General features: G+C 43.5%; 1 protein-coding gene across 3 annotated transcripts in view; it reads left to right on the plus strand.

Annotated features, from left to right (window-relative positions):
* The window catches only part of ITPR1 (inositol 1,4,5-trisphosphate receptor type 1), a 331898-nt gene that overhangs the window by 221717 nt on the left and 89161 nt on the right, over positions 1-21020 (plus strand). For all 3 annotated transcript variants that reach the window (XM_049640899.1, XM_049640900.1, XM_049640901.1), the window contains 2 exons: positions 4788-4920; positions 6896-7086. In XM_049640899.1, the coding sequence (XP_049496856.1) occupies positions 4788-4920; positions 6896-7086 (324 nt within the window). The remainder of the gene's footprint in view (positions 1-4787; positions 4921-6895; positions 7087-21020) is intronic.

Genomic DNA, 21020 nt, shown 5'->3' on the forward strand with positions numbered 1-21020 from the left:
CATTTTATCCCTTTGATGAAGAAATGAAATGTGTACAACTTTGGATAGATTCCTAGAAGGGGCACTCTTAGGCTAAAGGATAGACACTTTCTTAAGGTGCTGATTATGCATTGCCAAACCATTTTCTACAAGGCCTGTATACATCATTAGCATGCTGACCAATTCATGTTATTCATGTTTGGAAGATAAGCAGATATCCTGGGCTTCTGAGTACTTATCATATACCAGTGACTGTGCTAAGCCTTGTACATACGTTAACTCATCAGTTTCTATTAATGCTGACCTTAACCCAGTGACACGGCCTTCATCCCCATTTCACGCGTTAGGAAACTGAGACACAGGCAGATAAAGTACTTTACTCAAAGTCATGGAGTTAGAACACAAGCAGTTATTGCAAAGATTGCCTTGGAATTGTGGTCTTCAGTGTCCATAGGGCTTAGGCCTGAGATCAGGGGACAGCCTGGTGCACCTTTGCTCTGCTCACACGCTCCAGCCCCTGCCCGGTCCCACTTTGTCCCAAATTCTTTCCACTCTTCTGCGATTCTAATTTCTCAGGCTATGACCAAAGAATAGCTCCCAGAGAGTTGGCATTCAACCCTTCCTCTCCAGCATCCTGGATCTCTTGCAGTTCATTGAGCGAGGGCCCCTTGCATTCCTGTGTTTTCTGTCCTTGCCTGTCCTATAAGAATTACCATGGGCCTTAGAAGTAGCTGGTAAGGCCGTTATAGCTGTCCCTCACACCCTGGGTTCCCAGGGGGCACACTGTTGAATGCTGCGCAAGCATGTCAGCTTTAGAATTAAAAACAAGTTTAGGTCTCCCTTTGCCAAGTCCTAGCAGTGTGATTTGGGCCTCAGTTTCTTCTGCTGTAAAATGGGGCCATTAATAGGCTCTACCCCCTTAGGACTGTTCTGCTGGGGTGTGCACGTGAAGCACTTAGCACAATGACTGCTCTATGACAAGGGTTGCTAACTGCTGTAGTTACCTTCCAGCTTGAAACACTTCAGTGATTCGGTATACACTAGTAACAAAAAGCAGGTATGTTAAAATCGAGGCACTACCTTAATGCTGACTAAGATGTGAAAGGCCCACCACTCATGTGAGAGGGTGATCTTTCCTGCAGCACGTGATTTTTAAGTGCCTGGAACCTGGGAAGCCAAAAGGTTACTTTTTCTCTCCTGTGTAAGTGGCAATGGTAACTCCTTAGTGCCTTGTTCAACACTTGGCTATATTTCCACCTGTCCTTAGCCACTGGTCTGAGAGAAATGAAACTTGTGTGAGCAAATGGCAAGGCAGGAGCTTGGTTTCATTACTCTACATCACTGGTCTACCATTTTTACGGTTTTAAAATCACACTTCCTGCAAAAGAAACTCTTGGCCTTTGCCTTTACTCAGTCTTAGGTAATAATGTGTGTGTGGAGTTACTTACCAAGACAAACATCTGATACTTGTTTGTGTACTACAGGTATAAACTGCTGGGAAAAAAATTACTCTTATTTTTTAAAAAGGGCTGCATGGCCAAATATTAAAACTGAAGAAGTAAGGTTATTTGGGGAGTTTGGGGGTTTTGTTGTTGTTGTTGTTGTTGTTTTTCCTTTTTTGCAGTCAGGTTTCTGAGCCTAGTACCCTGAACAGTTTTGTGCTCTTGAGTAATTTATATCACGATGATTAGGAAGGCTTTTCTCTGCTGATTTTAATTTTTCCTAAATTAAACCACTGGCTCAGAAAACAGAATTTTTCTTCAACCTAAGTTTTTACACTAGGGATTTGCATAACTTTTTATAATGTTGTCCATTTTCTTTTTTCCTTTTTACCTAAAATTATCAATCTTTATTCTTTCAGAAAAAGGAATAAATCTCAACTTGTTAAAAAAGAAAAGAAAAAAGGCAAATCCCACATGCTCTGTGGGTTTTTTTTCCCTTGCAGCTTAAACTTTTGTGTGTGTGTGTGTGTGTGTGTGTGTGTGTGTGTTTGTGGAGAGAAGGTGAGGTGAATATGTGCCAAAAACCTTATAATTAAAAGGGAAAAAAAATAAAAGTTCGTAGGGTAGAATGTACGTGTGTGTGTTTTTCCATAATTAGCACATTTCATGATATTCTCTTATGGGGGAAAAATGTACCATTTGATGCATCAGTTGCTATGGTAACTGCCAGGGTTTTTCTGTGGAAAGAGAGACAAAATGGTAATGTGAGATCCCTCTGTAACTTCAGTTGGCGTCCAAGCTGCATAAATGTGAAGTTCCTGTTCCTGGAGTCCACGTGTTCCCAGATGGCATGTGCTCCTTTCTTCACCTCCCGCTTGCTTGATTACAAACTGACCATAGTCTTGCTAATTCCCCTCAAACTCAGAAGTGGAAAATCTGAGTCTCTCCTTCCTTAAGTGGGATTATAGTGCAAAGGCTGGGGTTGACAGTTGCTTAAAGATGCGTGTTTGTCAGTTGGTCACAATCGCCCTGCTTGTGACTTGACCATTCCACCCTACGATCCTCCAGATGCTTTTGCCAGGAAGGCTATATTGGCTGTCTTCTGTGATTGCAGCTCTTAGGTCTCAACTCTGTTGTCAACCTCCCAGTCCCTGTGCTGCCCAAAGGGATCCAGTTAGAGACTTGGGGTGGTTTACTGTCAACCATTCCCTATTGTGGAAATTCAGTCTGTATGTTACTGAAAGAAAATCAAATAGATACATCATTATGTTGAAAAAAAAGAAATCCTATTCAGTCTCCTGTTACCTTCAATGTGGAGGTAACCTTTTCTTTTCTTTTTCTTTTTGAGTAGGCTTTTTTGAACTATCCTTTGAAATTTGTATTTCTCTTATGAAGTCAGCCTTTCAGTAGTATTGACATTTTAACAATATTTATTCTTCCAGTCCAGGAGCATGGAATGTTTTTCCATTTTTTTGTGTCTTATTCAATTTTCTTCATAAAAAAAAAAAAAAAATGAAGTCATCCTTTCAAATCACCATGCTCTCAGTGACTGCTTTGGAGAGTATCGATGTGTTTGTACTGGTCCTGGAGACATAAACACCAGCAGAGCTAAACCTTTATAACAAAAATGTGGTTTTCTAAGCCACTAAAGACTACTGTACCAAATGCAGTCCATTTAAAAAGTACGTGAAAATCTCAGAAATAACTTCCCCATCGAAGCAACTCTTGGAATTTTGTATTTACAGTTGTTCAAGGTGGGAAACAAGTCTTATGAGCTAATAGAAGCACCATTCTTTGCTGAACTACAATGAGAGACATTTGTGGGTGGAATGTATAGAAGAAAATAGAGATTTTTCCATTTCCTGAGCTTTGAATTAAGAATCAGTACTGCCCACCCCCTCCTCTCCTGTTTATCCCATCCCAGTTTGTCCCTGGGGTCTTTGACCAACCGCATGAATTGAGAAGAAAAATTTGGCAGTGTAGGCCTAAGACCTTATGTGATTTTGGCGCTGAATTAAGGAGTTTTCTTCCTTTCTCCTTGGTTCCCTGGTCCCATCTCCCTCTGGCCCCCAGCCTCTCTGCTACTCTCAGGGACCTTCCTGGTCTCCTGTCTGCTCCATCCCATCTTATTTTGCAGACACCCTACTTGAAGTCTCCAGACCTATTCTTGGAGCTAATTAACAAATCACTTTAAATTCTACTGGCTCATGTTACCGTTGCAGGTCTCTTCAGAAGAACTCTTGAGCCTCTATTTTAGACACCTGCTATATTTCAGCACGCCTTCTCTCTGCTAGACTTCTCACTTACCCCTCCTGATGATGTGCCAGAGGAACTCCAGGCCTTACTACTTTGTCCCTGGGAAAGAGTGTGGGGGAGAACCATACAGCCTCTGACTTTCAGAAGCTTCCAGACTGGGAGGTGTCCTGGGAGTCACTTAGCATAACTGAAAGTGGAATAGAGCTGAGAATAAAATCCTGCTGCTCTGTGCCGCTTTGCCAATGTCCCCGCAGTGTTAGAGAACAAATCACAGTTTTATTTATTTATTTTTTTGGTTGGAGTTGTGTGAAAGAGATGTTATGTCTTCTGTCCAAGATTCTTTTGATGGTTATATTTTTAAAACATTTTATTGCAGAAATGTTCAAATACATACGAGAAGAATCAGAAAACTTTTAAGAAGCCACATGCATAACTCGGCTTCAACAACCATCAACTCCTTGCTGCTTTTGTCTCATTTATATCCCTACCTATTCCCTTCCCTTATTTCAAAGCAAATGTCAAATGTCGTTTCATCTATGGTGCTTATTTTTTGAATGATGTGTCTGATATCTGCCACTTATTTTCCATAGCATTTTTCTTCACCACTTGACCCATTGACTGTTTCTATTAGAAAGGCTTATGTTCAGCTTATCATATCATTATGCAGTATTACTTTTATGTCTTAGTATTCTCTTACAATCTTATGAATAACCCTGTGCCTGGAGTAACATTTTTATATTGCTATGTGAAAGGTGACCTGTAAAAGTCTCTTTTTGTCTGAATTTTATTGGCTTACTCCAAGGGATTTTTTTGTTTTTGTTATTGTTAGTTACCTTTCAAAATTAATGTTCTGTATTTATCACTGTGAGAGAGAGTACTTGAGATATTTAGTATTCTAGATTGCTGCTTTTTTTTTTTAATGATGTGGTTTCCTGAGAAAATATTGAAGAAGTTAACTTTACAGTTTCCAAATGCTTTTATTAATAATTTATTTTTTCACTGAGTGAAACTGAGCCAATTATAACTGAGTACCTCTGTGTTTTTTGAATATTAGTAGCTTAGTTATGCATTGAATTCAGAACCTGATTTCATTATCCTGTTTGAATTAAGGGTGAGGCGCTCAGGCAAATTTTGGTCAACCGTTACTATGGAAACATCAGACCTTCAGGAAGAAGAGAAAGCCTCACCAGCTTTGGCAATGGCCCGCTGTCACCAGGAGGACCCAGCAAGCCTGGGGGAGGAGGTAGGCTGTGTTGTGTGCTAATTAGCTGCACGTGTGAATTGAGTGTGCCACGTAAGAGCTACATGTTTCTACTTAACAGGTTGAAACTCTGACAGATGAATTTGGGTTGCCAGTGTGTTTTCTAGCAATTCATTTTGCCTTTGGTCTACCATCAAAGTGATAGCTAAAAATATTTCCCTGCAATTAGATATTGGCTAAGACTCTTGCCCTTCTTTCCAGTACAGCAACCCTCTTGGTGATTTTTGAATGACTCAAGGAACTTGATTTCACTGCCTGTTTTCTTGTGGTCATTAGGAATCATTCTTCCCATTAAATAACAATGACGTTAGCAGCAAGGATGGCAAAAGCTCACATTTATGTTATAAATGAGTGCCAGGGCTCTCCTAAGTGTTCTACATTCTTGTTTGCTCCTCCGAGTTCTCCATTCTATGGTGGGTAGTGTTGCTGTCCCTTTTTAACAGAGAAATTGGAAGCTTCTTAGTGACTGGCCTATAATTTGAACCTTGATAGAGCTAATTCTAATGCCTATGCTGTAAGCCTCCCAAACTCTTAAGAGAGTTTTTCTCCCCACTACAAAAAAAAAAAAAAAAAGTCCAAAAATGGATAAAAATAAATCCTTAAAGATGTTACAAAACATGGTAAGCACAATTACAGGTTGGGGTGGGAGCTCATTGCTTGAAGCACAAATGTGACTTGTCTGATTACCTATCTCTAAGGAAGACTGTTACGGACTACAGATTCTGTAAGTAGCACCAAAATATTTGGTGATTAATAAAGTTATCCTAGCAATTTCTGGGAAAGAACCTTGAGTTTCTCTCCAGATAAAAACTTGAAACATATCTGCTCGCTTCATGGGGTTGAGCAGCTTCGGTGACGACACACTTTTCAGACCATTTCAGGAACAGGACCTTCTCATTTCATCTGAAAGTTCCCAGGGATTCTCAAGCAGAAGTTCCTCACATAACATCTCAAAACGATTTCACTTTATTTTCTGTAGTGGGGTCACTCCACAAATATGAGGCCTGGGTAGGCATTATGAGGGTGTTTGGGTGTTTAGAAATGCACCAGAGACCAATTCTGCTTTAAAAAGCTGTAAAAGAGAAGATCAGCAACCCAATTTGTACTCTGCACTATGGATGTAATGGATCCAGATAGTCAAGACAAGCAGTGTAAAGGAGGTGGCATTTGAATTGAGGTCTTCAGGGAAGGACTGATGGCTGATTTTCTTTTTTCTGAAATTAATCAGTGTCCCCATGTACATTAATGTTTCAGTTATTGCCAATAATAGTGCCAGTCAAGTTCGTAAATAGGCATTTTCTAAGCACAGTTGGAATCCATTCCACTAAATGACACAGGCCATGTATTGTTAAGTTTATTCATGTCATCTCAAGCTCAGTATGGATGGGAATTTCATTTGTTTCCTCCACTCTCCTATCCCCAGCTCTTGGCTCCTTGCCAAGCATGGAGTAACTATTGATTGAATGAATGAACAGGTAAATTATGGGAAAGAATGAGTCTGGGGTTAGCTAGGGCGGGTTTGTTAGAAACAGGGCTAAAGTGAATGTTATAGTCTTTGTTTTCTTAGGAGTGTTCTAAGACATGTATAAGTTTGATTTATCTCTTGAACTCAAACTAGTTCTTGATAATTCTGCACTAAGTCACTGTGTTTTAATGCTAGGGAGAGTCTTGACTGGATGGCTTTGGGTCTCTTGCTGGAAATATATCCTTCTTCATCTTACCTGCCTACATTCAGTTACCATCTCTGCTACTCACAAGCTGGGTGTCCCCCTTGAAGACAAGTGACTTCACCTCTGTGCTAATAATTAGTACCTTCCTTGTGGGTTTTTTTTAAGAAGGTTGAAGGAGATAATACTGTTACAATGTTTAGTGCATTAAGTGTTGGTCTATAGTAAGTATGCAATACACGTTTGCTGCTCTAATTGTGGTTAATAAGAACAATATTCCATCTTCCTAGCGGGAGGCTCTGGGTCCAGCTCCACAAGCAGGGGTGAGATGAGCCTGGCTGAGGTTCAGTGCCACCTCGACAAGGAGGGTGCCTCTAATCTGGTCATTGACCTCATAATGAACGCATCCAGTGACCGAGTGTTTCATGAAAGCATTCTCCTGGCCATTGCCCTTCTGGAAGGAGGCAACACCACTATACAGGTAAGAAGGCAGCTTGGTTTCTGTGTGGCATCCCCACTGAGCAGGAAGAGAATCTGTTCTGGGAGCCAGGCACCTAGGTGATGCCAAGATCTTCTACAATGGAACCCTCGTTCTTAGAGTACAAAATTCTGTTCTTCTGAAAAACGAATTCTACCAGTATCTTCCTTGGTCATTCAGTCATAGTTTAGACTTGGTTTCAAAACACGAGTCACATTTCAAAATGATAAACTGCTAAGGATGTATGAAGAAAATTGGTCCAAGATCTGGGGCATGGTAGGATGCCCATAAATGTTTGTTCAATGAATGATTGAATGAAGTGTATTTACTTTTTTTATCCAAGATCATAGAGGATCCCATCAGAGGATGACTAAAAAAGAGTTTAGACTGTGTGTGCTATTTGGATTTAATTTTTATATCTGTAGATAATGGCTATAAATTTCCCTACCTTTGAAGTGAAAAGCTCAATACAGCCATTTGAACTAGTAACACCAATTTGTACTAACTGGGAAAAGTCAGGCGAGGTTAGTCAAAGAGGTGTAGATGATTTTTTGTTAGCTGGATATATATTTTAAAACAATAAAAACTTGATAGAATTCTTGACAGAAGTCCTTAATAAGTCAATTTTAATAAATTTAACAATATATTTAAAATTTTCATGTAGAAATGACAATTAAAATTATTTCTTTAAATATTTTATCCCATTCATCATGCAGTCTTCCTTCTTTGTTGGCTCTTGAATAAGGGTTTGCTCACTGTGTGTGTGTATACACATTTTGATTCACAGCTTTATTGAGATATACCAATACGCCATAAAATTTACCCTTATGTGTATATTTGACATTAAATTCTTGGGCTTGAACTTAAATTCAGAGTCTTGATCAGTGGAGTCTTGGTTCTTTGTGCAAACCAGCCAAGGACATGCCTTGCTGTGGGGAGGTTTGCCTGGGCCAGGTTGAATTTCAGCCCCTGCTCATTCTCCCAGACGCCCTGCTGCTTGAACACGCTGTGCAGCGAACTGTGGTGGTCCTGTCTTCTCACCCTCCATTCCCTGCTTGCCCCAACACACAATTCTGAAGTTCATTATTAGGCACTTCCCTAACTGGAGATTTGTGCCAGGGGCAAAGTCCAGTGCTTGCCTGAGTCATCACTTGCACCGGAGTTGTGACAAGTTGGGATTGCTGATTTTGTCACATGTGAGTCTGACTGTGAGCGTGGATGGATCCTGTGGTCATTCTCCTGAGAATAGGGCCCACTTATTGCCCTGTTGGAATGGAAGCAGTGTCAAACACTCCTTGTTTTTCAACCACCTGATTTGCATTGACTAGATCAGTTGAACTAAACATGTATTGAGTGCTTTGTGTGTACACAGTGCTTTAGTAGGAACTATAAGGCAGTGGTTTGTAGACACTGGAGCCAGTTGGTCTATGAGAAGGTTCTCCAGGCACAGCCAAGTATAAAAAATGGAGAGCTTGGGAGGAGATTTTCACAAACCAAGTAAATTCAATTTGAAGGACCATCTTACTATTTTATTTCTGATATTATATCCTCTCCAATTTTTCTTTTAGCTCCAAAGTCTTTGCTTTAATGGAAAGATTTTGATAGCGGGTGACAGGTTTTTTCCCCTCTGGCTAAAGAAAAAGTTGGAAACCCTAGGTTATTGCTTCCAGTTTTTTGGAAATTGCAGTTTTCTTTTAAAGCTTTACGAATTAGAGAAATCCTAGAATCCTAGAAGCTTAGTCTTAGAGAAACTGAAAAATCTAGCAAGAATACAAGAATGCAAACACATGTATTTTTCTCAAGGATAATGGTAATGCCATCTAAGGTAAGAATGGTAATACGGACCCTCCAAGGAAGAAGTAACGACATCTGTGTGAGGAGTCAGTGAACGGTTTTGTTTTTTTTTTTTAATATTTTTTTTTTAACGTTTATTTATTTTTGAGACAGAGACAGAGCATGAACGGGGGAGGGGCAGAGAGAGAGGGAGACACAGAATCGGAAGCAGGCTCCAGGCTCCGAGCCATCCGCCCAGAGCCCGACGCGGGGCTCGAACTCACGGAGCGCGAGATCGTGACCTGAGCTGAAGTCGGACGCTCAACCGACTGAGCCACCCAGGCGCCCCAGTGAACGGTTTTTTTGATGAGATTGGCTTTGAAGGATGGCTGTGGGTCTGAAGGGTGGAAATGACGTGGAACTGGGTCATGGGCCAGCTCTTTTGTGCTGCTTGGGAGGGAAGAGGAGGCCCAGGGTGCAGGAGCTGGAGGGGTGCTGGAGAACAGGGATTGGGTCCGTCACACTGAGCAGAGCTGGCGTAGGGTGGTGAACGGGGACTGGCAGTGGGTGTTAGAGTTTGTATGCAGTATAGGGGAGCCTGTCAAGGACCTTGGTGCTGCCATTTAGGACTACAGATCTGGCAGTGTTGGACAGGTGACATGAGAACAGGATCCAGAAGGTGGCAGTTCAAATAAGTAAGTTAACTAGCAATAACGTAGGAGAAAGCTAACAAGAACTTAAACTGAAAATAATTCTATGATAAAATTGGTCATAATGTGGGAGAGGGTATTTTCTAGGATAGGCACTTTTTGGGGTGCTAGAGATAATTAACGTCTCCACCTAGGGGGTGAATACACGGGTACATACCTGTTTCAAATTCAGTGGCCCATACAATGAAAATTGGTGTGCTTTATTGTACATAAGTTATACTTCAGTAGAAAAAAAATGGGGAGAAGAAGAGGTACTGAACCTAGTGGGGCAACAGGCTCAGGGACGGGATATCACGAATGCAGACTCTCCAACACTCCCTGCTTGAGACTGGACCCTAGACTCACTGATAGTTGGTAAATGCTGGCCAAAATGGAACCTAAACAGATGTGGAAGATGAGAAGATCAGAGGTCTCATTTGGCTCTTTGAGGCTTAAAAGCGTCTGGATGAGGGGAAGCATGAAGGCACCGTTAATTAAGGAATAATGAAACTTGGAAAGGGCTCGTGGGGGCTGAGGGCCGCCGGTGCTAAGGCTGGCTGGCGAGATGGAGTCTGCAGTTCTGGCAGGATGCCGTGTTTTTCACAGTGTACCCCTCATGATGATGACAAGGCACACAGAAGCTGTTTTTCCTTCAAGTTCTTTATCTTGTAAAGTAATTATGAATATTAGTTTCATGTTTTCACACATTTATTACTCATAAGCTCAGGCTCCAGATGAACTGCCACAATAGAGTTCCAATAGTTCAGCCTTGCAGGGAGTGGAGATGTTTTCTCTTAAGGGAGCCAGTGTGCTCATGAGGGGGTGAGCCGGGATGGGAGGGCATAGCACCAAGGGCACACATGCTCACGCTTTCTTTCTCCCTTATCCTCCCCATTCTGTGACCTCAGAGGGTGGAGGGGAGAATCTGGCCCATGGCTTCAGTAGAGACCCGTGGTTCCAGGAAAATTGATTCTAGCCTAGAGTTGAGTTGTGAGCTCTCCCTTGGCCCTGAGCTTTCTTTCTCTGGAGAGAATGATGTGGAACTCAGGTTGTGTCTGGAGCTGGTTAAGAACCTTGAAGCCCCAGGGGGAGTGATTGAAAATTTCATCCTGTTTTAGAGAAGCTGGTTGAAGTAGTAAATGAGTGGCTGTGGGAAGTTAGTCTGAGTTGGGTTAACACTGTCGCTGCGACCATTAATGATTGCTGAAATGCTGTAATCCATTGAAGGTGGCCTAAGGTCCCACTGCAACTCCATGCCCGTTACTCCTGTTCGTATTGTCCAGTTGTGGTGTCAGGAAGGGAAATTGGTCTGAGGTCAGGTGGGCTTCCATGGAGTAATGTTTCTCAGTGACTGGTGGTAGAAAGGGCAGTCAAAGGGAAGCATAGAGGGCTAAAGGGTTCCGGAACTGGGTGTTGCCTATTCAGAAAGAGGGCTGCAGAAGGACCCTTATGCTTATAAGCACCTCTTTCCAGGATTTAGAACATGTTTCACGTGGAGAAGAAGGAGAATAAGTACTACCTTCCAGTCCAGATCTGTGTGGGATTAAGGAAGTTATTACTGCGTTTCTGTGCCTGTGTCTATCAAGTGTGAGGCCTAAGTGCAGACCCCTGGGTTCCTTATCACCTTGAATCAGAACTTGTAAGTTTGTAGAACTGTATACCAAAGCAGTTAGTTTTACTGTATGATCATTTTAAAAATTAACAAAAGTAAAAGCCATAATGATGATGATAATAGCCAGTTAAGTGCTTACTATGAGCCAGGAACTATGCTTCAGTGTTTTCAGTGTATCCTCTCCTCTAATCCTCACTCTCTCTATAGGTGGTAGATGCCGTAATTACCCCTTTTAACACATGAGGAAAGTAAAATGAAAAAACGTTAAGGAACTTGCCCCAAATCCTACAATAAGTAAGTAGCAGAGCCAAGATTTAAACCAGGGCAGCTGGGTTCTCTGAACTCCTCATTCCCTATGATGCCTTCATTCTGTAGGATGATGGTAAAGGTCCGAGGAAGAATAGTAGGTGCTTTATAGAGAAAGTCGACTTGCTCCTTCTTACCACTTAACTCCTTGCCACCTTCAGGAACAGAGCTGTAGGTGGGCCAGGGGTGGGTTCTTGGCTGCAGAGCTCAGTAGTGAAGACAGTGGAACTGGCATCCATTCTCCCTGGGTTTGGGCACTTACTGTGTATAAAGTCCTTCCACTCAGGCGATCTCATTGGAGTCTGAGGAGTTCAGTGAGGGTTCTGACTTACTCAGAGCTACAGAACTAGACTAAATGCCATGTGCCTCTTGTCTCCTCCACCCCCCTGTTTTAGTTCTGTCACTTTAGCGGCCCTCTCGAAATTTAATGCCTTGAAGCAGTGACCGTTCTGACAGCTGTCACACTTCTGTAGGCTTGGGCTCAGCTGAGTGGTTCTTCTATACCATGTGATTTTGGCGTGGGCTTGATTGGGTAGTCAGCCACGGTGGCCACTTGGTTCTGGCTCTCATCTGGGAGCTCACTGGGGACTGTCACTTGGATTGCTTTGGTTCTCCTCCCTGTGGCCTTTCCATGTGGTTTGGAGTTCTTAGAGCATCTTGACTGGGGTCTAAGTGGAGTTTCAAGAAGTGGAAAGTGGAAGCTACAAATCCTTGTAAGTCCTGGGCTGAGGGGGATTCCTCGAATGTCACTTCTGCCGCATTCTTTTGGTCAAAACCAGTCATAAGGCTTTGTCATAAGGTCAGCCCAATTTCAGAGGGGGGGTGAGAAAAGCCCCACCTGTTGTTGAGATGAGGGCATGTGCATATTAGGAGGGAACTGTGTGGAGGTGGGCAACTTTGGAGACTGGCTCCATGCCCCCCCCCCCCCCCCCATAACAAATAAACACCCCTCATGGGTCCGTCAAACCCCCCCTTGGGGGGCGCAAAATTTTCCAAAAAAAAAAAAAAAAAAAAGCACCATTGTCTACCACAGAGGAGCTTTGTTCTCCCTGAAAATTCAGTCCTGTCTTTGCAGAAGCGACGACTCATGTCATTGCCTTTCTGGGTGTTCTGTGAATATTCATCCCAGTCCTTAGGATGAAGTTGGTGGGGCCCTTAGCTCTCCAAAAGTTGTGAATTTCACTGCCCAGACCTTGGAGGAATCAATTATGGGAATCCAAAAATAAAGACATGTAGTGCTTGCTAGGAACCCTCACAGAGAGAGTTTGCTCCTTTATTCTGAAACCTTGTTATCTGTCACATCATCACCTAAAGCCCTGAAATGACAGGAACACACATTTAGGATATTTCCCATCCTGGCATAATGGACTCTTAGGGACAGTGTCCTCAAGTCTTTGAGCATCTTCTCTCTGTGCCCTGGCTTATCTGAGGGGTAGATATTAATCTCCAAATTCCTCTGACCTGAGAGCAGCTCAGACTTTATGGTGAACCCTGTGCTTACAGGAACAAGGAGATGCTACCACTGCCCTTCAGCTCCGCAAGGTAGGATGACACATTGTCAAACCATGGAATCGAGCTTCTCTTTGAGCAACCCCTACGTTACCTCCCCACTCCGGCTTCACCCCCTTCCTACCAGCTCTCAAAAGGAATCTTTCTGCTTGGTGTTTTGTAGCAAGTGGGAAACTATAAAATAAGCATTTGCTTATGAATTAATTTTTGGCACACTCAGGGCTCAGCAAGCCTTACGGCACTTGCATATCCGTCCTTCAAGTCCTTGCCAATTTCTGTGTTCCTTCCTCCTGCGACATTCCCACCAGCACCCTGGGGGAAGTTCCCTCTGCTTCCTCTTCCCTGCGGGAGGGCAGAAGCTGTCCTCACCTGGAGAAGAGGAGGAGTAAAGTATATCTTTGAACATATCTTGTGTTGTGGGTTTTTAAATTTTTTTTAAATTTTATTATTTTTTTTAATGTTTATTTTTGAGAGGGAGAGAGAGACAGAGTGTGAGCCGGGGAGGGGCAGAGAGATGGAGACACAGAATCCAAAGCAGGCTCCAGGCCCTGAGCTGTCAGCACAGACAGACACAGGGGTCGAACCCACGAACCGTGAGATCATGACCTGAGCCAAAGTCGAACTCTTAACCACCTGAGCCACCTAGGCACCCCTGTCTTTTTTTTTTTTTTTTAATTTTTTTTTTAATTTTTAGAATTTCTTATTTATTTTAGAGAGAGAGAGCAAGCAAGGGTGGAGCAGAGAGAGAGGGAGACACAGAATCTGAAGGAGGCTCCAGGCTCTGAGTGGTCAGCACAGAGCCTGACATGGGGCTCGAACTCACAAGCCATGAGATCACTGACATGGGGCTCAAACTCACAAGCCATGAGATCATGACCTGAACTGAAGTCAGACACTTAAGTGACTGAGCCACCCAGGCGCCCCTTTTTGGGGTTTTTTGAAAGCAAAATACAGATGTTGGGAGATACATGTGCTGACATGACCATAGAGGACCTCATAGCAAATTAAGGAGACAGACATAACAAAAAAAAATTTTTGGACTAATTGCTTCTGGTTGCAGAAGCACAGTGAATTTTATGTATCAAATGGCTGCCCACAGCTATTCCTATGCCAAGTCTAGCCTACAGACACACCCGAAAAGGGCTTTCTTTTTTGCACGTACGCAGCTGGAGATGGAAAATGTGAGAAGTGCTCCTTCGGGAAACTGGCTTGCAAACTCATCTGAGAGAGATCCCTAGTCCTTGGGGGCCTTTCCTTCACCACACACTTATTTTTTGTGGTTGGCTTAAGAAATCAGCCCAAGAGCCAATATTATATATGAAATCTCCCACCCCTTCCAGAAGGAGTTACCAGAAGGGCACATTGGAGGATCATGTTGATCTGGCTACCTCTGACCCCAGTTAGCAGGGAGATGAGGGCAGAAAGGGCAAATTGATTTGCCTTTGCTGGAAACAGAAGGCCAGTTTGCGAGGACAAGCAGCCTTGGTTTGACAGGGCTCTCACCCTTAGAAGGAGGAGATTGGTGTGTGAGCAAGTTACGTAAAAGGGTGTTGTTTTTGGCAGGGAAGTCAGAAATGAGTCACTTCTGAGTGGTGTTTTCTGACCTCAGGTTTTATCCATGTGGGAAATGAGTGTGGCCTGCCACAGTCAGAAGATGGCTCCCCAACCCCCGCCCTAGTGTGGCGGAGTTGGGAGCCATTGGCCTTGAAATAGGAGGGAGGCAGGTGGCCTGTCCCCCGCAGGCTTCCCTGGACTCTCTGCCTTTCAGCTGAAGCTGTGAAGGGTCTGAACAGCTGCCCCTCCTTTGAGAGCTGGTGGTAATGGGTTGCAGACTCTGGGGACACTGCCTAGAAGGGGAGCCTCTGACGTGGGAAGGAGTTTGGCCTCCACAGTGGAAACACCTGTGTTGGAACCCCAGCCCTGCCCTTGGCCAATGGGGTGACCTTGGACTTTCTCAGGACGCTTTGAAACTCAGCTTTCTCATCTGTAAAGTAAGAGTTAGAAAAACTAAGTCCCTTCCTTATGGAGCTGTTGCGAGGATAAGATGGAGTAGCATTGGGGGTAAAGCGCGTGTCCCTATAGACAGTGCGCACCTGTGAGCTGCTGCTGTGGGGACTGGTTTTGTGGAATGAGGATGGTCCGGGGTTTGAGCCTTGCTTCTGCCACGTCCCTCTTCAGGACATGGGGCAAAATTGTTGAGCTCTGTCAGTGTGGTTGCCAGCTAGAGATCAGGATGGTGAGAGTGACAACCTCACAGGGCTCCTGCGACAGGGTAGTTCACACCAAGTGCCTCTGACAGTTGCCAGGGTCATAGAAGGATCTCAAAATATGCTGATTTTTTTTATTAATAAACATTTATTATTTTAAAAAGTGGAGTTCATTTTTTAAACTAGGTTTCTTGTCAAAAAGCTGACTCCTGAGCTTTTGCTTCTGTGTAGCGATTTATGGTCCATTGGGCCGGGGGTTGGGGGGTGCTGTTTTACCTTGTTTTCATACTCAGTTCACCTGAGTCCCTCTGACTATATATTTGAAATGATGGTAGAGGTCCATAAGGTCAGGGCACTTCCATGTCTTGGGTACTGGTTACCTTTCCTGACAGACATTCTGCGTGAAGCGGGAAGTGAAGGGAAGTCCAGTCACTCTGTGGTTTCAAGTGCTCCCTGACCTAGGTGCTTACTTTGCTCCCCCCCCCCTTTTTTTTGTGGTGCAGATAACTTCTTTGACATATGTACCTTACTGTCTTACCCTTTTTCTCCATTCCCACGAAACTGATGTGTCACTGAAAGGTCTTTCAAGATTTTTGGTCTAAATTCAGGTTTTGAGGTAGAAAGTCAACACTTGAAGGTAGTTACCATTCTTGAGAACATAAGACGTGAATGACTCTCCAAAAAGGTGACACCCCACGCAGCTGGTCATGACAGTTCTCCAGACGTTAGTGGACACTAGAGAAGGCATGGGCATATTGGCTTGGTTTTGCAGTCCAGGACAAGAAGTGACTGCGGGGATTATCAGCACATCCATATGTCGTTCCTCCTCACTTGGGTATAAAGAAGCACAGTAAGCCTCGGTGGCTTACTGGGTTACGTGTCCGACTTTGGCTCAGGTCATGATCTCACAGTTTGTGAGTCTGAGCCCCATGTTGGGCTCTCTGCTAGCAGCTCAGAGCCTGGAGCCTGCCCCTCCCCTACTTGTGCTATGTCTCCCTCAAAAATAAAAAAAAAAACAAACATTTTTTAAAAAAGAAAGAAACACATTCCTGTTGAGGTGCTTTGAGGGGAAAGTATGCACCCTGGCTCATGTTTTTAGAGGAAATGGAGACCCAGTGTTATTTTTCCTTTTTCCTGAATAGCAAAGCCATCAGTTTAGGCAGAAGTGGACAAGTACATGTATCTGCTCTTCTAGTGTTCCAGTAGAGGATTACATTCATTGGGCATTGAGGGAAGATCTTTGGAAGCAGAACGTTAAGCTCTTTCCTTTGTGCGAAACCTAGAAGCAGGAATTGGTTTCTAAGGAGGGTCTTCAAAGAAACCATTGGGTTTTCCATAGTCTCCAACATTTGACTAAAGAACAGGAAAAAAAAAAAAAGAGAAGACTTGAAAGAGGTTGTATGTTGAACCATCATTTCATTTCATCCTTTTAAATCCACAAGTCCAGATTTTCCTCCTTTCTTTCTCTTCCTTCAGGTCTAGCAAAAGGTCTGTGCTCTTGGTAACTTTCCTTAATGACTTCTAAGGAGGGAATGAATGCATCTTATGAACTTTCAAGCTGACCCCAGATTCTCCTCTGTTGGCTTGTGATGTGTTAGTCCGGGGCTTGGCAAACTGGCCAGTAGGTCCAATTCAGTCTGTCACCTACTTTTGTAAATAAAGTTTTATTGGAACACAGCCATGCTTACTTCTTTAGTGTTAACTCTGGCTGCTTTCATGTTGTGAGGGCAGAGTGGAATAGTTGCAACAGAGTTCGTATAAAGCCTAGAATATTTAGCATTTGTCCCTTTACTGAAATTTTGGCCAATCCGTGTGCTTATTGAATCTTGACTGTCTAAATATTAACCTGGCAAAGGGGAAGAACCATGTCTTTCCCTCTTTATTCTATTCACCAGATGACCAATATCCTAAATTCCAAGATACTTTGGCCACTTATTCACTTAATAAGGAATTCAGGGAAAGAGGGGTGTCTACTTTTCTTCCTTTTTTGTGTGTGTGAGGGGTGTATAGGGACAGTGGGAGTATGTTTTAGAAGACTTTTTTTTTTTTTTCCCTAGAAGGGATCTTCCCTGTCCTTCACCATCTCTGCTCAGATATATCCCATTACCCTTAATTAACCCCTTTCAACAGATTTGGAAGGCAGATTAAAGCAGTTTAAGAGTCCATATACCTGGGACTGCAGGATTTTCATCTGTGGGCCCTCTCTGACCAACCTACCTTAGACCACCACACTTTAAGTTAGTCGCTTCCTTAGGGCTCAGTGCTGTGCTATTTCTTTGCCTCCTACAAAGGTTTCCTCCTGGCCTTGGGGCATATACAGTTAATCTTAAAATATCTGAAATGTTGGAGCCTGTTTGTCTTCTTTTTCTCCAAACTCACTGGGTGATCTCATCATCTCCTGTGGCTTCCGGCTACCATTTATGCCAACAGCTCGCAAAGGTGTAGTTCCTGGCTCCACCTCTTTGCTGATTTCTACGTTTCTGTTTGAATCCCCGTTGAGCATCTCCACCTGTGTTAACTGTAGGTTAGAGTGACCTCAAGTGCACCTGTCACCTCCCCTCCTCTGTCCCATTTGCTCTCTTGTATTCCATGCCCTGGTCAAGGGGCTCACCAGCACCCCTCCTGTTGACCAGGGGACATACCTGGATGTCACTGGATGTCACTCCTCTCTTACTTATTCTGTGCCCACTCCACCTCCCAGTAGTTTAGTGGTCAGCATTCAGTTAGGACTTGTAATGAGCCAGACAGTTGGCACCTTCAGGTTAAATGACATGCCCAAATTGGCTTAGCTGAGGTGGAAGGAGGTGGGGCTTGGAAGTCACTCTGGCTTTAGAATTCCTACTGCTGACCACCATGCAGCTCTCTGAGTTGTGATCCTGATTGTGTCTCCCCTGGATAACTGGGATAGCTTCTTAGAGACCTCTCTGCCTGTGGGCATTTACCTCTTGCATGCTGCTGTCAATGATGTCCCCCAAACAGAAGCCTGACCACCTTATTTCCTATCTTAACAGCCTTCTGCAGATGATGGGATCCAGTGGTATGCTGCATGATCTGGCCCTGCCTGGGTTTCTGCACCCACTCCCCCACGCTCATTGTCTTGGAGCTACATCTGTTCATTTGCCAGTCCCTTCTGTGTACTCAGATGCCTCTGCTCCATGTAGGATGTGTCCTGTTTCCCTTTGCCTGGAATACTTAGCAAACCCTGTCTGAAATGTCTCCTGCTTTGGAAACTTTCTCTTGATCCCCTGGAGGCAGAAGTAGTGGTCTCCACCGATAGGCTGTTCATTCATTGTAGCGATCACCACACTTGAAGTGAAAGTTCATTGTAAGACCCGAGAGAACAGAAAGCTAGTTTGTGTTGACCCCCAAGTTCCATAGAAAACGACCTGTGTGTGGGGCGCCTGGGTGGCTCAGTTGGTTAAGCATCCGACTTTGGCTCAGGTCATGATCTCACGGTCTGTGAGTTCGAGCCCCACGTCGGGCTCTGTGCTGACAGTTCAGAGCCTGGAGACTGCTTCAGATTCTTTGTCTCCCTCTCTCTCTGCCCCTCCCCCGTTTGTGCTCTGTCTTTCTCTGTCTCAAAAATAAACATTAAAAAAATTAAAAAAAACAAACAGAAAACACCTCATATGTGTTAGATGAAGGGAACCTCATTTGTACATAATGTCATTATAGAGAATCCTACTCTTGAGGCTTCTTCTGAGATCCAAATGAGGTAATATGTGGAAGACACTCAGCTTACCATGGTGCTTAACACGCAGTAATTGCTTATGGTTACTTGTCAGTAGTACGTTTTTCTCTCCACTCACCCACCCAAGAATGTAATTTCTTCCAGGATCAAACCTCTGTCTTACTCCTCAGCACCTGGACCATGGTGGGTGCTCAGTAAATATCCACTGAATGAACAGAAGTTCTGACCCTTATATGGCCATCATGGTATGTTAGCCTTATTATTGTTTTTTGAATATAAACATAAGGATGTGAAAATTTGTTGTTACTGGTTGTAACAGTTATAAAGGGGCACCATCTAAATTTAGGGGTGAAAGGGAATTAGGTTTATCTGAGTCTAAGGGAAATATATAGTGTCACTTTGGAGAAACATCCTTATGATGCCAGAAACACTAAGGGTCTCTGTTTTCTTGTTCTTAATAACTAGAGATAGTAGTAATGGTAACGAGTACCAGAATATGAGTGTGCATGTTCCAGGAGGTATGCTACATGCCTTCTCTGCTTGATCTCAGTTACTCTCTTTGGTGATCCTGTGTGGGTAGGTACTGCCATGAACCCTTTTTCTAAAGGGGAAATAAAGGATCCAGGAGGTCATGCTAGTTGTTCAGGGCCACTGAGGTAGCTGGTAGTTGTGTCTGGGTTTATTTCTTGCCACAGCCTGAGTTGTCTCCCCTCTGTGTTGGTGCTTCCATGGTGTATGAGAAGCCTCCATTAATTTCCCTGGCACAGACATGGTCCACATTCCCCTCCCTGGAGACCAAGAAAAGGGGCTCTGGACCCCTTTTGAGGACCTTGCCTCCTATCAGGCAAATTAGAATTTGGCTTCACTCTTGGTTGCTCGTTTGGTGGATGGACTCTGTGGAGGGTGCTGTGAGAAGCACATGAGAAGACAGCTCGTGTGGCTGGTGTCTTTGCTTTGGTTATAATATTGGCTTGTGAATGACAGAGAAGGAAACCGTGAAAGTCTTTCTTTTAGGCTTAGTGTCTTGTTTGCTAAATAAAAACTGTAAGTGTTATACATGCTGCTTCACCTCTATCAAATTCCACGTTCCCAGGTCTATGAAAGTTAATGACAAGGAAACTCTATTGCATAACTTCCTTTCTGTGGAGAGAGTGGCAGCTCATTTAATTAGGGCTTATATGAAAGGTTAGGTTACATTATTAACAAGTTTTGTTTTTTACTTGTATATAAAGAAGCACATGTACTCTGGCATAATGAGAGGCTTGTTAGATCTCCCGTTTTACCCATTTTGCACAAAGAGGCTCATTGCACTGGATTCTCCTCATATTTGAGTCATTGATCGGTTGGACAGTATTCACTTGGGGGCAAAGATAAAGGAAGAGGGCAGGAGCTATACGTGGTACTGTTATGTAGTTCCCCTGGGCTAGGTCCAGTAGCTCTAGTTACATGTGAGGAAAATGAGTCTCAAAAGAGCCAGAGCTCTTATTCAAAGTCACCCTATTAGCACAGCTGAGATTTGAACCCAGGTCTGCCTCTCCAAAATCTCCCAACTCTCTACCATGCTAGAAAGTCTTTGAGATACATGAGTCCAATGTCAGGGGCTTAGCCTGTTTCCACTCACGGGCTACACACAGTAGAGCGCAGTGTCTGTCTTGTTCTCCTTGGGGCTAGGGCCAGGAAGTACTGGTTTTTTGATCTAAGAAGCAAGGAATCACTGCTTGGTTAGGCCACAAACTATAAAAGTTGTCTTACAAACCCACACGATGGAAACATGAGGAATTTTATAATAATGTAAGAGCCTTCCTTTAGTTTCCACTGGTGTCTTTATTGAGTATCTTTTTGTGGTCAGAGGTGAACTTCTCCCTGATAAAAGAAGGGCTCTTGCTCAGTTTTGAGTTTTCTGGAATTCATGTTGGCGGGGAGAATGGGAAGTGAAAGACAGGGTGCATTGCAGATGGCTGTTGCAAGCCCCTCTACTATTTTCAATTAGTGGATGCATGTGTGAGTTGTATGCCTGTCTTATATTTACAAGAGGAAGTATCCCGTTTAATTTTATTTTCACACCAAAAGCCCAAGTGTTAAGAGAACATGGTGTTTTAACACTCCCTCGGTTATCAGCTGCAGCGCGGAGGTTGTATATTGTCACATAC

The sequence above is a fragment of the Panthera uncia genome, chromosome A2 (assembly GCF_023721935.1).
Source record: "Panthera uncia isolate 11264 chromosome A2, Puncia_PCG_1.0, whole genome shotgun sequence".
In the NCBI taxonomy this organism is placed as follows: domain Eukaryota; kingdom Metazoa; phylum Chordata; class Mammalia; order Carnivora; family Felidae; genus Panthera; species Panthera uncia.